The 14,300-nt window shown below is 37.2% G+C and overlaps 1 protein-coding gene across 1 annotated transcript in view; it reads right to left on the bottom strand.

Annotated features, from left to right (window-relative positions):
• Positions 1-14,300, bottom strand: part of LOC149287416 (FRAS1-related extracellular matrix protein 2-like) — a 44,117-nt gene that overhangs the window by 7,128 nt on the left and 22,689 nt on the right. Inside the window, exons 6-16 of the mRNA XM_089492910.1 lie at positions 13,087-13,338; positions 9,941-10,090; positions 9,480-9,689; positions 8,589-8,786; positions 8,194-8,358; positions 7,527-7,709; positions 7,223-7,353; positions 6,194-6,352; positions 5,133-5,436; positions 3,983-4,114; positions 3,254-3,585 (exon numbers count right to left, since the gene is read on the bottom strand). Of these exons, the coding sequence (XP_089349036.1) occupies positions 3,254-3,585; positions 3,983-4,114; positions 5,133-5,436; positions 6,194-6,352; positions 7,223-7,353; positions 7,527-7,709; positions 8,194-8,358; positions 8,589-8,786; positions 9,480-9,689; positions 9,941-10,090; positions 13,087-13,338 (2,216 nt within the window). The remainder of the gene's footprint in view (positions 1-3,253; positions 3,586-3,982; positions 4,115-5,132; positions 5,437-6,193; positions 6,353-7,222; positions 7,354-7,526; positions 7,710-8,193; positions 8,359-8,588; positions 8,787-9,479; positions 9,690-9,940; positions 10,091-13,086; positions 13,339-14,300) is intronic.

Raw genomic sequence — 14,300 nt, 5'->3', positions numbered from 1 at the left:
GATCAGGAAAAAGCTAATCTATTAAATATATTCTTCTCTGCTGTATTCACAGAGGAAAATGAAATGCCAGGTAATATACAGCAGGATGAGATAAATGCCCCAGTACATGTCGCCTGTCTAACCCAGGAAGAAGTGCAGTGCCGCCTAAAAAAAATCAAAATAGACAAATCACCAGGTCCAGATGGCATTCACCCCCGCGTTCTAAGGGAGTTAAGTAATGTAATAGACAGACCCCTATTTCTAATATTCAAGGACTCTATAGTGACAGGGTCTGTTCCCCAGGACTGGCGCATAGCAAATGTTGTGCCAATATTCAAAAAGGGGACAAAAAGTGACCCGGGGAATTATAGGCCTGTTAGTTTAACTTCTGTTGTGTGTAAACTGTTTGAGGGTTTCCTAAGAGATGCTATTTTGGAGTATCTCAATGAAAATAAGTGTATGACTCCATATCAGCATGGGTTTACAAGGGATCGGTCCTGTCAAACTAACCTGATCAGCTTTTATGAGGAGGTGAGCTCAAGACTGGATCGGGGTGAATCGCTGGATGTCGTATATCTTGATTTTTCCAAAGCATTTGATACGGTGCCACATAAAAGGCTCGTACATAAAATGAGAATGCTTGGGCTGGGGGAGAATGTGTGTATGTGGGTAAGTAACTGGCTCAGTGATAGGAAACAGAGGGTGGTTATTAATGGTACATACTCTGAGTGGGTGACTGTTGCTAGTGGGGTACCACAGGGGTCAGTTTTGGGTCCTATTCTTTTTAATATATTTATTAATGACCTTGTAGAGGGATTGCATAGTAAAGTATCAATCTTTGCAGACGATACTAAGCTCTGTAACGTGGTTAACACAATAGAGGACAGCGCACGATTACAAATGGATCTGCATAGGTTGGAGGCTTGGGCTGGGATGTGGCAGATGAGGTTCAACACAGATAAATGTAAGGTTATGCACATGGGGAAGAAAAATCCAGGCTGGGAATATGTATTAAATGGGAAAACACTGGGGACGACTGACATGGAAAAGGACTTAGGAGTTTTAGTTAACAGTAAATTTACCTGTAGCGACCAGTGTCAGGCAGCTGCTGCTAAGGCAAATAAAATCATGGGGTGCATCAAAAGGGGCATAGATGCCCACGACAAGGAAATAATTCTACCCCTGTACAAGTCACTAGTCAGACCACACATGGAATACTGTGTACAGTACTGGGCACCAGTGTACAAGAAAGATATAGTGGAGCTGGAGAGGGTTCAAAGACGGGCAACCAGAGTAATAAGGGGAATGGGAGGACTACAGTACCCAGAAAGATTATCAGAATTGGGGTTATTTAGTTTGGAAAAAAGACGGCTTAGGGGGGACTTAATAACTATGTATAAATATATAAGGGGACAGTACAGAGATCACTCCCAGGACCTATTTATACCCAGGACTGTATCTATAACAAGGGGACATCCTCTACGGCTGGAGGAAAGAAGGTTTCTACACCAGCACAGACGGGGGTTCTTTACAGTAAGAGCGGTGAGATTATGGAACTCTCTGCCAGAGGAAGTGGTGATGGTAAACTCAATAAAAGAGTTCAAAAGGAGCCTGGACGTGTTTCTTGAAAGCAATAATATTACAAGTTATGGATATTAGATTAATAGGGACAGAACGTTGATCCAGGGATTTATTCTGATTGCCATATTTGGAGTCGGGAAGGAATTTTCCCCCTGGTATGGGGCAATTAGCATCTGCTTCATAAGGGTTTTTTGCCTTCCTCTGGATCAACACAGTAGGGACACAATATGTATATAGGTTGAACTTGATGGACTTTGGTCTTTTTTCAACCTTATGAACTATGTTACTATGTTACTATGTTAAAATGTCGGTTTTATACTTGCAGGTGTTTTAAACAGACTTTTTAATGGGAAATACCTTTCAGTATTACACTTATTCTATCTAAAACACTGCTGCTCTGAAATCATTACACATTTAAATAAGTAAATAATTTTAAAATGACTAAAGCTAAATTTAACATCCCATTTTTAAATCTTTTTGCATATAAGTGAAATCATTTTCAGTGATTTGCCATTTCAACCATACATCACTGGTTCTGGATTGGTTTATGAGTTGGGTGAAAAGAATGAGCAAAGTGAACAAAGTGTGTGTGTTGGAATTAAAGAGTATTTCTAATGATTTCAAAACAAAACTAATAATGTTAATAACTTTAATGGACAACTTTCAGAATAAAAGTGACATTATCAATTTACTGCCACGTGTTAACGTTCCTCAGTTCTCCTATTACATTTGCTTTTAATTATAATGATGAAAATGTGTAGTATTTAACTTTCTGATTTTCTAAGGACAGATAAGAATGGCAAAGTTAGAAATATGGAAAATATTACTTTACTGAAAGACTATTAGAAGCAGGGAGGTTGGTGCTTCTGATGGCAGAGATTAGCTTGCTTCATATAGGACCACATCTTAAAAGGAAATTTGCAAACTGGCGAGGAGTAAATACCAACTAATGTTATTATTACATGTTATATTGCATTTTATTTATAGAGCACTAGAAGATTGCTATACATCAGTGCAGAGTACAGGGCCCAGATTGGCAATAATGATGTGAACAAAATAATGTGATTTCTATTCTCTTTGGGAAAACACAATGTAAGATGTACGCAGTGGCGTCACAACCCGGGTGCGGGGGATGCGGACTGCACCCGGGTGACACCTTACAGGGGCTGACACCACACCAGGCAGGGAACTCTATGGGAACTCTATGAGAGTGTAATCCGCCTGGGATCACCCTACCATAGCGCGGCCGTGGCGGTGCAACCGGAGCGGAAGAGGCAGACCTGGCACTGGCAGATCATCACTGGACGGCGGAGGAGGAATTACGGCACCACGCACCTCGAGGGGGGGACACCATGTGTCATCGCACCGGGTGACACCAACCCTAGTGACGCCACTGGATGTATGATCAAGTCTCAACTTTTTGGTTTTAGTTTTGGAGCTTGTTTTATTTTGTTGAGCTTGTTTTATTTTGTGGAGCTTGTAATGCATTTTGGAAGACAATGACACAACTACGACTATTTCTTTAATTCCATCACCTTCTACATTTTTTCTCTACACATACCCCAACAGGCACTGCAACAACAATTATAAGAGAAAAGAGTGGGCAAAGTGGCATCGGCCCATTCCTATAGTAGGAGCTAGACAGTTTCCCATTTTGCCACATGTTAAAGAGGACTAGAACAATGCTACTTACTTGACCATCTGTGCCAATACTTCCACTGCATTCTGTCAAAAGTTCTGACAAATCATAGTAACTGTTGAATTCCCATAGACAGGCCTCTAGGTTGAGGTTGCGATAGAAGCGAAGGGTTCGAGCAGATCTTAGAGCAGCACTGAATTGGTATGGAGAGGTTTCCCCAATCATTTCAACATTCTTGGTGTTCTCCTCAATGAACCCATGCTTGGTTGAGATCTCATTATAATCCAAGAGATTGGAACACTTATGGTTGCCCACTCTGGTACCATCTGGGCTAAGAGTCAATTCAAAATTTGACATATGCCTGGTTGACACAACTGGAAGCATACCTGAAATCCAAAAAATATTTACACAAAATCATAGATTAATTTATGTTAAGTTACATACAAATATAAGACTTTAACCATATCATGATAAGTTTTTAATTTAGTCAACTGATTCATGTAAGAGGTGAATGCACCTTCCTGCTTTTAAGTCCTTCTAAAACAACAAACATTATTCCTAGATAAGCCATCTTGGTCATCCTGGTCATCCAAGATATTTCTGGAAAGACTGCCAACATGGTTCTATACAGTCTAATACGTGTTTAGTTTTACAGAATTCTCTTTTTATCTAGTATGTGTGCAATCCTTGTATAATAACATAGCATAATAACTGAAATAGGGCATTAATGGAACTTGTTTAAGGAATGGTTGATAAATACAATTGCTTGAAAGCAACCCTCACCATCCATATGTGGCATAGTAACTGTCAACTTTATCAGATTGGGATAATCAGAATCATCAGGTCCAGTGTAACGGATTTTTGCAGAAAAAGGTTCAGCGCCCACTGTTCCAGGCACACGAGGCTGGCAAAGACCTAAGAAAAAAGTAATATAAAATTGAATCAGGTTTTTGTTTAAAATAAAATAAAAGGTAGTCATACCTTCTTAAATCTAAACTTGATATGTCTAGTTTAATAATCATATAGTGAATAGATTTTATCATTTTATATTTTCATGATAACGTATAGGATAAGAACAGAAAAAAAGATTGACACTTATGAGTGACTATTTGGCTGTTGGGGCAGTTTTTACACATGAAACATATAAGTTGAAAATCTATGACGTATCTACCCCAGTGGGCCCTCCAAAGGGTCACACTACAGGGCTATGCATTTTGACTGTGCTCTTACTATGAATTGTAAATGAACTGTAAAGGTGAAAGCATGTGGTTTGTACCCTTCCTAGAGCTCAGTGGAATATTATTCCAGCTCTGACAGAAGGTCACCAATATGGTAATATGGTAAAATATCCAAGAAAGGGATATATGAATGAAATCATTTGGACTAGAAGTGACCATGCAGTCTTTTTATGATCAAAGAAAGTCAGATGCGTTGAATTCAATGCATTGTCATTTTTTTTACAGGGCTCTGACAACAGCCACTGTGCTAACCTATTCTTGTGCCCAGGGCCTGCCCAAGGCAAAATGCCGCCTGGGGCGAATTTTAAAATGCCGCCCTCCCCCCCTTATCTACCCTTCCTCTCCCTCCGTCCCCCCCCCATTATCTACCCTCCCCCCTTGTACTTACCTTTCAGCAGTCCTGCTGCACTCAGCATTACAAGCCGGCACCGAGACCGAACAGGGAGACTCGCCGCAGAGGAGAGAGAGAGGGGTGCCGAGCGTGTACTGACAGCTTGGTAAGCAAAAACCACTCGGCGCCCCTTTCTCTCTCTTTCGCTTTAAAAAAAAAAAAAAAAAAAAGGGCTTGGGGCGGCAAAGTGCCACCCCTTCAAAAGTGCCGCCTGGAGCGATTGCCCCACTCGGCTCCATTATTGGGCCGGCCCTGCTTGTGCCTTAATGGATATATAATTATTGGTCTCTTGTGTGAAACTAACCTTCTTCTCTACTTATGGTAGTAATAGGACTTAGTAGCTCCAATCCAGCGTCTCCATTAGCATTGACGGCTCTGGCTGCACATTGAATCCTTGACCCAGCATGGAAGTAGATGGAGTCTAATGTTATTGACTTTGTGTCTGTGAAAAAGGTGTTGGAGTCAACTTCACGCATGGGGCTGGTGACTCCATCACTGCCACTTGGAGCACTGACCAGCCAGCGATACTGAGTGAGTGTATCATTAATATTCTCAGCGGCACAGATGGAGCCTGTTTTATCAAAGTCAGCATACTTCGGGTTGCACGCCTAAAAAAGAAGGGTTTAAATTAGTATCTATAACATCACACCAAATACTAGTTCAATTATTTGACTGCGTTAATGGGAAATGTCCAGACTGCTAGCACATCATGGTAGGCACTGGCTAGCACACTGCTGGTACGAAGGCCCTTCCTTGTGCACCATATTTTCCTCAGATATAGCAACTAGTCACAATTCATTGATTCGAGTTTTAGACATTGTAAGCTTGAACTTACATCTCATGCTTACAGAATGTGGACAAGGGTGGCATGGAGTGTTAGCAGATAGGGACAGCCTGTCTAATAATAAAAAGGCATTGAAACGCAGGTTTTTTAGGCTACTCTAAACTTCCATAAATATGTAATAGAAGGCTCTTCAGTATCCTCCTATATGGGGCTGTCTTTAAACATCATGGGGTACTGGGCAAACCTATACTTGTGTGTCCCTCTGATGTTCCCCAATTACCCTCTCCATTTCAATAGCTTTTTACACTTTCATACCAGTTCATCCATATTCCTTTTGCCTTATGTTTATTGTGGAATGTTCAAAATACATTGTTGCTTCTAAAGATCAATGGTACCTGTCCAGATATTGAACTGTAACTCAGCCTTTGGACACCCCACAATGACTAACGATAACTGCATCTGCAGTTCAGTAACACAATAAGAGTTATCTACTCGCTAGCTTTGCGTTTGGGTAAGATAAATGTGAGTGAAATAGTATTGCATTAAACAGAAGAGCCTTCGCTGGATAAAGAAATACGTACCGTTACACACACAACAGGGTATCCAGTTACTGGATGGGGGTTCTCTTTGGCTTTAGCAGTATCATCATATATCAAAAGTGACACAACTTGGGGTACAGCTGGAAATGTCACATCAGCAACACTGTCCATTTCTTCAATATACACAATGGCCTTATTCATCTAAAATAAAGGTAGAACATGGCCTAGTAGTCAGAAGTACACCTCTAGCAAGTATATCATTGAAACATTATTTCAATTTCAGAATTGACATTGTGCATCATACTAGGTACATTGCATCTTCCCTTTATTATTATTTATGATTCTCTGTTCTCCCCTTTTATTTTTCTTGTGAGCATTGACATTATGTGCCCACTCAGTTGCTTTTTCATTCAATGTTGTGGTTCGATACCTTTGGGCTTTTAAGGGTACACTCAGTCTTGCTGCATAATGTTCTTGTTATTGTATGCTCTTTTACTGTTTTTTTATGCACAATAAACTCTTTAATAAAATAAACTTCTGTGCACTAAAGGTCTGCCACATGAGTTTCAAAAAAGGTGAGTGAATGGTGAACTAGAGCACCAGGCATTTGTCCTGACTGATGGATCTTGACCGTGTCTCATTTTATGGTCTTCCCATAATGTTTAAATCTCTTATCATTACAACCTGCTTTGAAGATGTGTCATTTATAGACCACCCTTTCTGTGAAATAACAACTTTCACACAAGATCTTGCCAACATTCTGTCAAATAAGTTCCTCATCCACTGTGCAAGAGTTTGAAGAACTTGGTCAAACAACATTGTCTTGAACTTCCATTAGCAAACAGAACACCTTTCATTTGATCCTGGCACATCTTTGTGTTTTATATGTAGTACAAAAAGGACCATTAAATTTATTTATCCTCTTGAGAAGGTACGTGTATACCATCTGTATGTCTTACTTCCTCTCTGGGGTAAAATCTCTCCAGATGACTTGTTCTGGAATAATATCCTAGATATACTTTTTCTCCCCTATAAATTGTATCAACTGTATTAAAAGTAGTAATTTGTTACCTGTGTTTCTGCTACCATATTCTCGTCAGGCTTCAAATGAACTGTAAAGGCTTCACGCATTTCCCTTTTACCATCATATAATATTTCAACTTCAACAAAGTGTTCAGTTTCTCCTTCTTTAAATTCAATGTCTGCGGAAAGAGTAATGCTTCTTAGTGCTCATTTAAAACCAATTAGTAATGTATTTTAATCCCTGTGTAACCCTTCAAAAGTACTTCTAAAAGGTTGCCTGATGCTTTAAAAATAGGACACACTATTCATAATGTTTAATTTGTGTGATACAGACATACACCATTGGCCTTACCTTCAGAAAGTGGATTATAGTCTTCTCCTGAAGTTGCTGAACCATCCTTTGTGTGAATTCGTACAATCGAAACCTTGGAACTGTCTCCTAGGCGTAGTATAGAGATCTTCACCACAGCAATTTCTCCCACTTCCTGTGGCTCTTGGATATTATATTTCATTTCTGAAAACTTGATAATGGGTTCTGTAAAAAAGCATAATGGTCACTAGGGCATATGTTTTATTTTCTCACTAAAGGAAAATCACATACAATGATGCATTTTGTTTTGTCCCTCAGGTGTCGTTATTAGGGGTAGGAGATGAATATTTAAGAGGAAAAGCTAAAGGGAATGTTTATAGGATATATCTAAAAACCATAGTTGCTGTATCAGTGACGTGGGTATGTAGAGTGTGTGTGTATGTAGTTTTTCCAGATATTTGTGAGACACCGACAATCTGTTTGGTATGGTTTCGAGTCCTGGATCCTGTGAAACATCGGCAATTCGCTGGTTATACATTAATTTAACACATATACCAATCAATGCAAAAACTGAAAACAAAAAACCCATAGGCTAACTTCACGGGCATGCATGTGATCATTAAAATAATAATAAAAGATGAGGAAATACAATTCCATTAGTGTAAAGACAGATTTATGATGAATTATTAATCTAAAACAGTAGACTTACTGTCCTCCAAATCTTTAATCTTCACTACAGTTTCTTTTTGTTCTCCAACTAAAGCACCGAAAGGCGAGTCACTTTTTGGTGATCCGAGAATCAACCTGAACTCTTCTTCTTCTTCATAAATTGTATCATCTTCCAGGGTCACCACACATGGCTTTTCGATCTCACCTATGAATACAAATGCTTCCACTGAATCATGGTTGATTACCCACCTTACAAAATGCTAATAATTTCACTGTATTTTTTTAACTTTACGGTAATACATAAATAACCCCCCTCAGTAATTTTGTAGTATATCTACAGAGAAGGAAATCCTAAAGCACGCAATCGAGAGTGGAGATTATTAAAGGTCTAGTGATCACCGGTACCATTTTTTTTCATAAAATACAGGACAATACCTGGCAGAAAGACAACCAGAGAATCATCTGTGTTTGGTCTTTCTTCATAATCCAGTGTGACCTGAGCTGAGCCTTGTCGAGTGTAGCATCGGACTGTAGACTTATGGTTGACATCACCACTTCTGTATATGACAGCAGATACTTGGCCATCCTTCTCATTCACCTTATATATAGCCTCCTTGAACTGGACCTTTGGTACTAGAAATAATATTTAAAATGTATTACTTTAACATGCATTTTTGTATCACCTTGAGTCTGGTTGTTTTTTGCATTACAACTCTCTTTTTTCGATAGACTTATGGTGTGGATACATCTTTATAACCAATGGTAAAACAGTGCATATCATACTCAAGATTTGACCATAGTTGCTATATAAAGAATCTAAAATATTATATTTCTGTGAAAGATCATTCCTCAGGAAAAAACATTGATCTAGCCATTAAAAGTAGATAGAATAACATGGTTTGTCTATGGCTGGTAACAGAGGGTGCAGCGTGCTTTCAGGCCAATTAATTCAACCTACACTTAAAATGAGTGACGATGTTAATAAAAATTAGGATTATGTGGAAATATGAAAAGAATGTTTTGAAATCACATATTTTTGTGACAAATATGGAGTTATGTGGATCATAAAGTGATTTTGGGGCTATAACCATACAATAGTTGGTTATGTCAAATCAGTTAAAGAGTGTCAAATCAGTTAAAGAGCATTTATGGTTTTCCTTGAAATAATTTTTACATTATTTAATGGCACATGTACTAACTAATTTTATGACAAAGATCTGGTATTTACAAACATTTTAATATTCACCAATTTCATTTGAAGCCAATCCAAAACAGAATTTCGATAAACATGAATCTAATAACAAAACATAGTACATATTAACTCACAGTCAGAAACAGTATCGTTGATGGTGACAGTTGTTTTACCAGGCTCCCCTAGCACTGCATTCATGGGCATCCGAAGAACTAATTCAAACTTTTCAAGGCCTTCCAAAGCAGGTTGCCCCAAGTCGTCTAGAATGGTCACCCGGAAGCTCTGCAAATTTACACCAGGAGCAAAGTCTAGGTTTCTACTAATTCCCACATAATCGGTTCCCGCTGGATAGGAGAAAGAAAATTAGAATGTGATATATGATTACAATTTGCTTATCAAGAAAATAAAAAAATGGAATATTATCAAGAACCTCAGAGCATGTTGTAATGATCCAAAAATGCAGATTGTTTTTTGTCTATTCTAGTTTAACTTCTTGGCTAAAAGATCTTAAGGGATCATGCTGAGATCACAATGAAATTGTTTCTTTCTTTACTATAATAACGTACTTTCGTTCCTATAAACCGGATAAACTCACCTTCAGCAGACAGTGTCTCTGTTTTCCTGGAACGGACAGTCACCGTGGCTGCTTTGGAAAGGTCAGTTCCCGTTCTCCATACAAGAACCTCCACATAACCAGCACTTTCATCAACATAGTAATCAGTGTCAGCAAAATAGAAAGCAGGTTCTATGACAAACAAAGAACATGGTCAGTTATCCTAATAGAAATAACATATTTTAACTTATTACTGCAGTGTATGACATGCTGTCTATCAGTTTTCCATGGTTTACTAATCATGTCCCACAGCAAACATTAGCCAAATCTTAAATCAGAACAATAAGTTCTGTTGATGAACCTGTTCTGTTGTTCTTGTAACTTTATACAGAATTAGACATATCATTCCTAGTACTGTTGCATGCTGAAACCCTTTCCCAGAATAATTCTTTGATCATGAAAGATAATTTAACGTTTAATTGTCATGTGACTCAAAAAAGCAGCTTCCTCTTAAACATTTCTGCATTGATTTTGTGTGATTAAAGTTTTAGAGCCAAGAATAAAATTGCAGGTCTGCCAATGTTTGTTTGCTGAGGATATGAGAGTGCAATAAATTTTTCATATTTAAGTGGAACAGCACATTTTGCTATTCTCGGTTCACTTTGTATTACCGGTATTTTAAGAATTCAGCTGGTGGCCACATCTTTTGTCCTTGAAATTTTGTGTCAAATGGCCAGGTCATAAGGTATGATCACAAAATAAAATGAAACATCATAAAACAATGATGCCATAAAGTTAGAGGTTACATGAATCAAGAGACTTAACCCGATCATTCTCTATTTCTATTCAGTAAACTGACCTCAACACTTGAATGGTTAATTAGCAAGAGTTTTTCGTTTTTTTCTGAGAAAAAGGTCAAAATGGAGACCGATGAGATCTGAGACTGAGAGGCTTTGCTTTTGTTTTTGCGGACATAATTACACATCAGAAGATTAAACTTAACAAGTTCCTGGATAATTAACCAACTTCTCAAAGAACATGAAGAAAACTTTCTTTAAAGTTTAGTGAAAGAACACCTTTGGCCTTCCGGTGCTGTGAACTGCAATTTTTTTTTTATACGAAGTGATTAATGGCCATTGGAAAAACAGAAATTCATCCTTTTGTGACTCAATCTTTAAACTTTTTTGGATAGATTGTAAAAACTTTACAAAAAAAATTACAATGTTTATGTATATGCATATACAGAATAGTGACGATCCATTGAATTTTTCCCTTTTATTTACTTAAACTGAGTATAATTAATCATGCGAACACTTAGAATTATTTAAGTTTTGTAACGTCTTTGTTCTAATCCTTTGCACGTTCTCTACCCTGACATGGAAAAGCTACTGCTGTGAATGTTGCATAGACTTCTGAGGTGAAGGAACAATGGCAAAAAGCACTTTTGTGTAATGCTATACATTTTACACATCTAATCCCAAACGTACAACCTTTTCAAATGTTTTTTCTGGACCTTTTTTTCAGATTGCAAGCCACTACATCTCACCTACGCTTGATTTCAAGAGTCATAAATTAGCACTGCGGGTTTCCATTAGGGCAACGTATTCAAGGTGAAATTGTTTAGAGGTAGAAATGAGAGATTCTGAATCTGAGGTAAAAATAGGTGACTTTTACTTAAGTATGCTTTTCTAAATTCTCTCTTTATTCAGTTGAATGTTCAAGTGTTTGAATGTAAATTCATGCACATGTGGTAGGAGCACAATCCACTAAAGACAGCTTAGGGTATGTGTATATATATTTTGGGAAATCATGCCAAATTTTAAGTATTCCTGTCATAAAGCACTAACATACAATTTTAAAATAGCATTTTAAACAAATAAGGCCTATGAAATCTGTAAGGCTCCATTATTTATATACATAAGATGTACCCTTTGTACATCTGCCCATTGTACCAGTTGGTACATTCTACCCATTGTTCAAATATGTTTTAAGTTTAATTATATCTTAATCAAGTACATTAAAAATGCTAACCTCATATGAGTGGCATGGTTAAAGTCATAATTGTGTTCACAGCTACATATAATAGTCTTGTTGAGGCTTAAAAGTATGAATGTATTTTTGATACATTGCTTTCTATTTGTTAATTAGAGATAGGCATACAAACTTTGGGTGCTAAAAATATGGGTTTACTACGTTTATTAAAATAGATGGTATGCCTCAGTTTAGGCAGTAGAGAATGTCTGGTATAATAATATGATTGGATTGTTTCTTTGGGTAGACTCAATGTTCTCCAGCAAAGAAAAGAGTAATAAACAAATACTGTGAAGTAGGAGCCACCTGCAGACCTGAATAATGGCCTTTCAAAGTGTGTAAATGTAGCTGGATTTGGAGAAGGAAATGGTTGCATTTGATATTAATCCAGGCTGCTGATAGGAATAATCTGGTGCCAAATTAAAGCTGGTTGAGACGTACATTAGAGCGTAGCATCATGATCTTATTTCCAGATCTGTAATGTCATTAAGATTTTAGATGGGAGTTTGTCGTGGGAAGCTGACTCTGTCTGGAGGAGTTCCTGGATTTTACATTTCACCAACCTTACACAAAGTTAGCTCTTTAGCTCAGGAGGGAAACATTTCTTTGTGACCCTAAATCCTCTTTTATTCCTTCTTCCTGTTCTCATAGTGAATTAATGACAAGAACATGCTTTGAAACTATTAAAAAAACAAAACAGTTGCCTCTTTTTTTTCTCAAATATAACGATATGTTCTTTACAATTTGGTTTCCATTATTTTATTATTTCTAAGTTGCTGTTGGTTTTGTTAATTACTTGTGGGCTTTTTTTTACCATATTTCCTTCAAATCATTGTAACAGAAATTCCCAAAATAAAACAAAAATATTTTTTTTTATCAATTATATTCTGCTTTAAATAACATTTACATTTATTTTGTAAGTAAACTATGGGGTTATATTAAGGGCAGTTCTGATGCCAAGTGATAAAAGTGGTGAAATCACCATGACATCCAACAAAAGGTTCCTTCGGGATGCTCCTCATTTACTGACCAGAATTGATCTTTATATGTAACACCCACATATTTTATTGCAATTTTAGTATATATACTAAATACTATATTGAAATATTGTCATGAAAACATATATAGTGCATTCTTTTTGAGAGATGCGTTCTTACCATCATCAGTGTCAGCCAAAATTACTACTTTTGCACTGGCGAACTCAGATCCTACTCTACCACCCATGGGCATACTTAGTGTGACATTAAATGTCTCATCTTCCTCATATAGGGAGTCGTCAATGATAAGAATACGACAGTTTTTTTCAGTTTCATCTTTGTCAAACCGAATGATGCTGGTGTGATCATCTGGGCGAGTAATGTAATCAGAGTAAGACAATACTGAAGAAGGAATAGTCCCAGTGGCAGAACCTGTCAAAAACAAATAATTATCTTAATATTAGTAGTAGTAACAGTGGTATTGGGCATAATACTACTACAACTTGTAATGTAATGTTTACCCATTGTACAGAGCTGGGGAAAATGATGGTGCTATACATGACAATAAATAATACGGTAATATTAAAATTAGAGTCAATTGCAGTTACAACAACTTAACTATTATTCTCACCGCTCTCAGCAAGATGGAAGACAGTTATTGCACTGTCCAAATTACAGATGATGTAGGCAGTTTTTAAAATGTAAGAAAAAAAATACAAATATTCTTCTTTGGACACTTTCCAAATGCTATTCAGGGAAGCCCTCCCAGAAATGAAAGTGTATTGTTAACAATGCAAACAAATGAAAAAGCATAATCCCCCTTTTAGTGCTTTAAAATTAGGACAAATGACCTTTGACTCTTCAAGTCTCTGACCTTCAAGAAGTAGTAACAGATAAAAGGCATTGAATACTTGAAAGTGGATACTGAAGACTATATATATAAAGAAAAGCTATATTTCTAAAAGGGGGCTTACTAGGTAGGGAGCTTCATTTTGTTGTATTTTAAATGGCATTATTGTTCAAATATTCAGAGGGAACCTAAGCAGTTTCCTTTTTTCTTATTTCTGCTTGATTTTGCAACTTTACAGCATGCCGGGGGTTAATGGATCAGATGTTTAATGTTGCATTAACAGTTTGTGAAGGAGATATTTATTTAGATAATTCTTGGTCAAAAGTGTGATGCAGATCTATTCGAATATGGGCAAAAAAGTGTTAACTCTTGTCTGTCAGGTAAAATAATAGGTTCATGGCATATTTTAGGTCTCTAATAGAATTAATACGATATGCTAGATACACTGACTGCTTTGTATAAGCGCTTCAAATGAGATGTCTAATCTTTCCTGTTCATGGATTCTTTTCTGGAGACGGTTGTTCAGAGAGATTATTAACAATGG

Source organism: Sceloporus occidentalis, unplaced genomic scaffold (genome assembly GCF_023333645.1).
Source record: "Sceloporus occidentalis isolate IW3139 unplaced genomic scaffold, rSceOcc1.0.p SCAF_61, whole genome shotgun sequence".
Lineage (NCBI taxonomy): Eukaryota > Metazoa > Chordata > Lepidosauria > Squamata > Phrynosomatidae > Sceloporus > Sceloporus occidentalis.
Note: the sequence above shows the minus strand (reverse complement) of the source record. Positions and strands in the feature narration are given on the sequence as shown.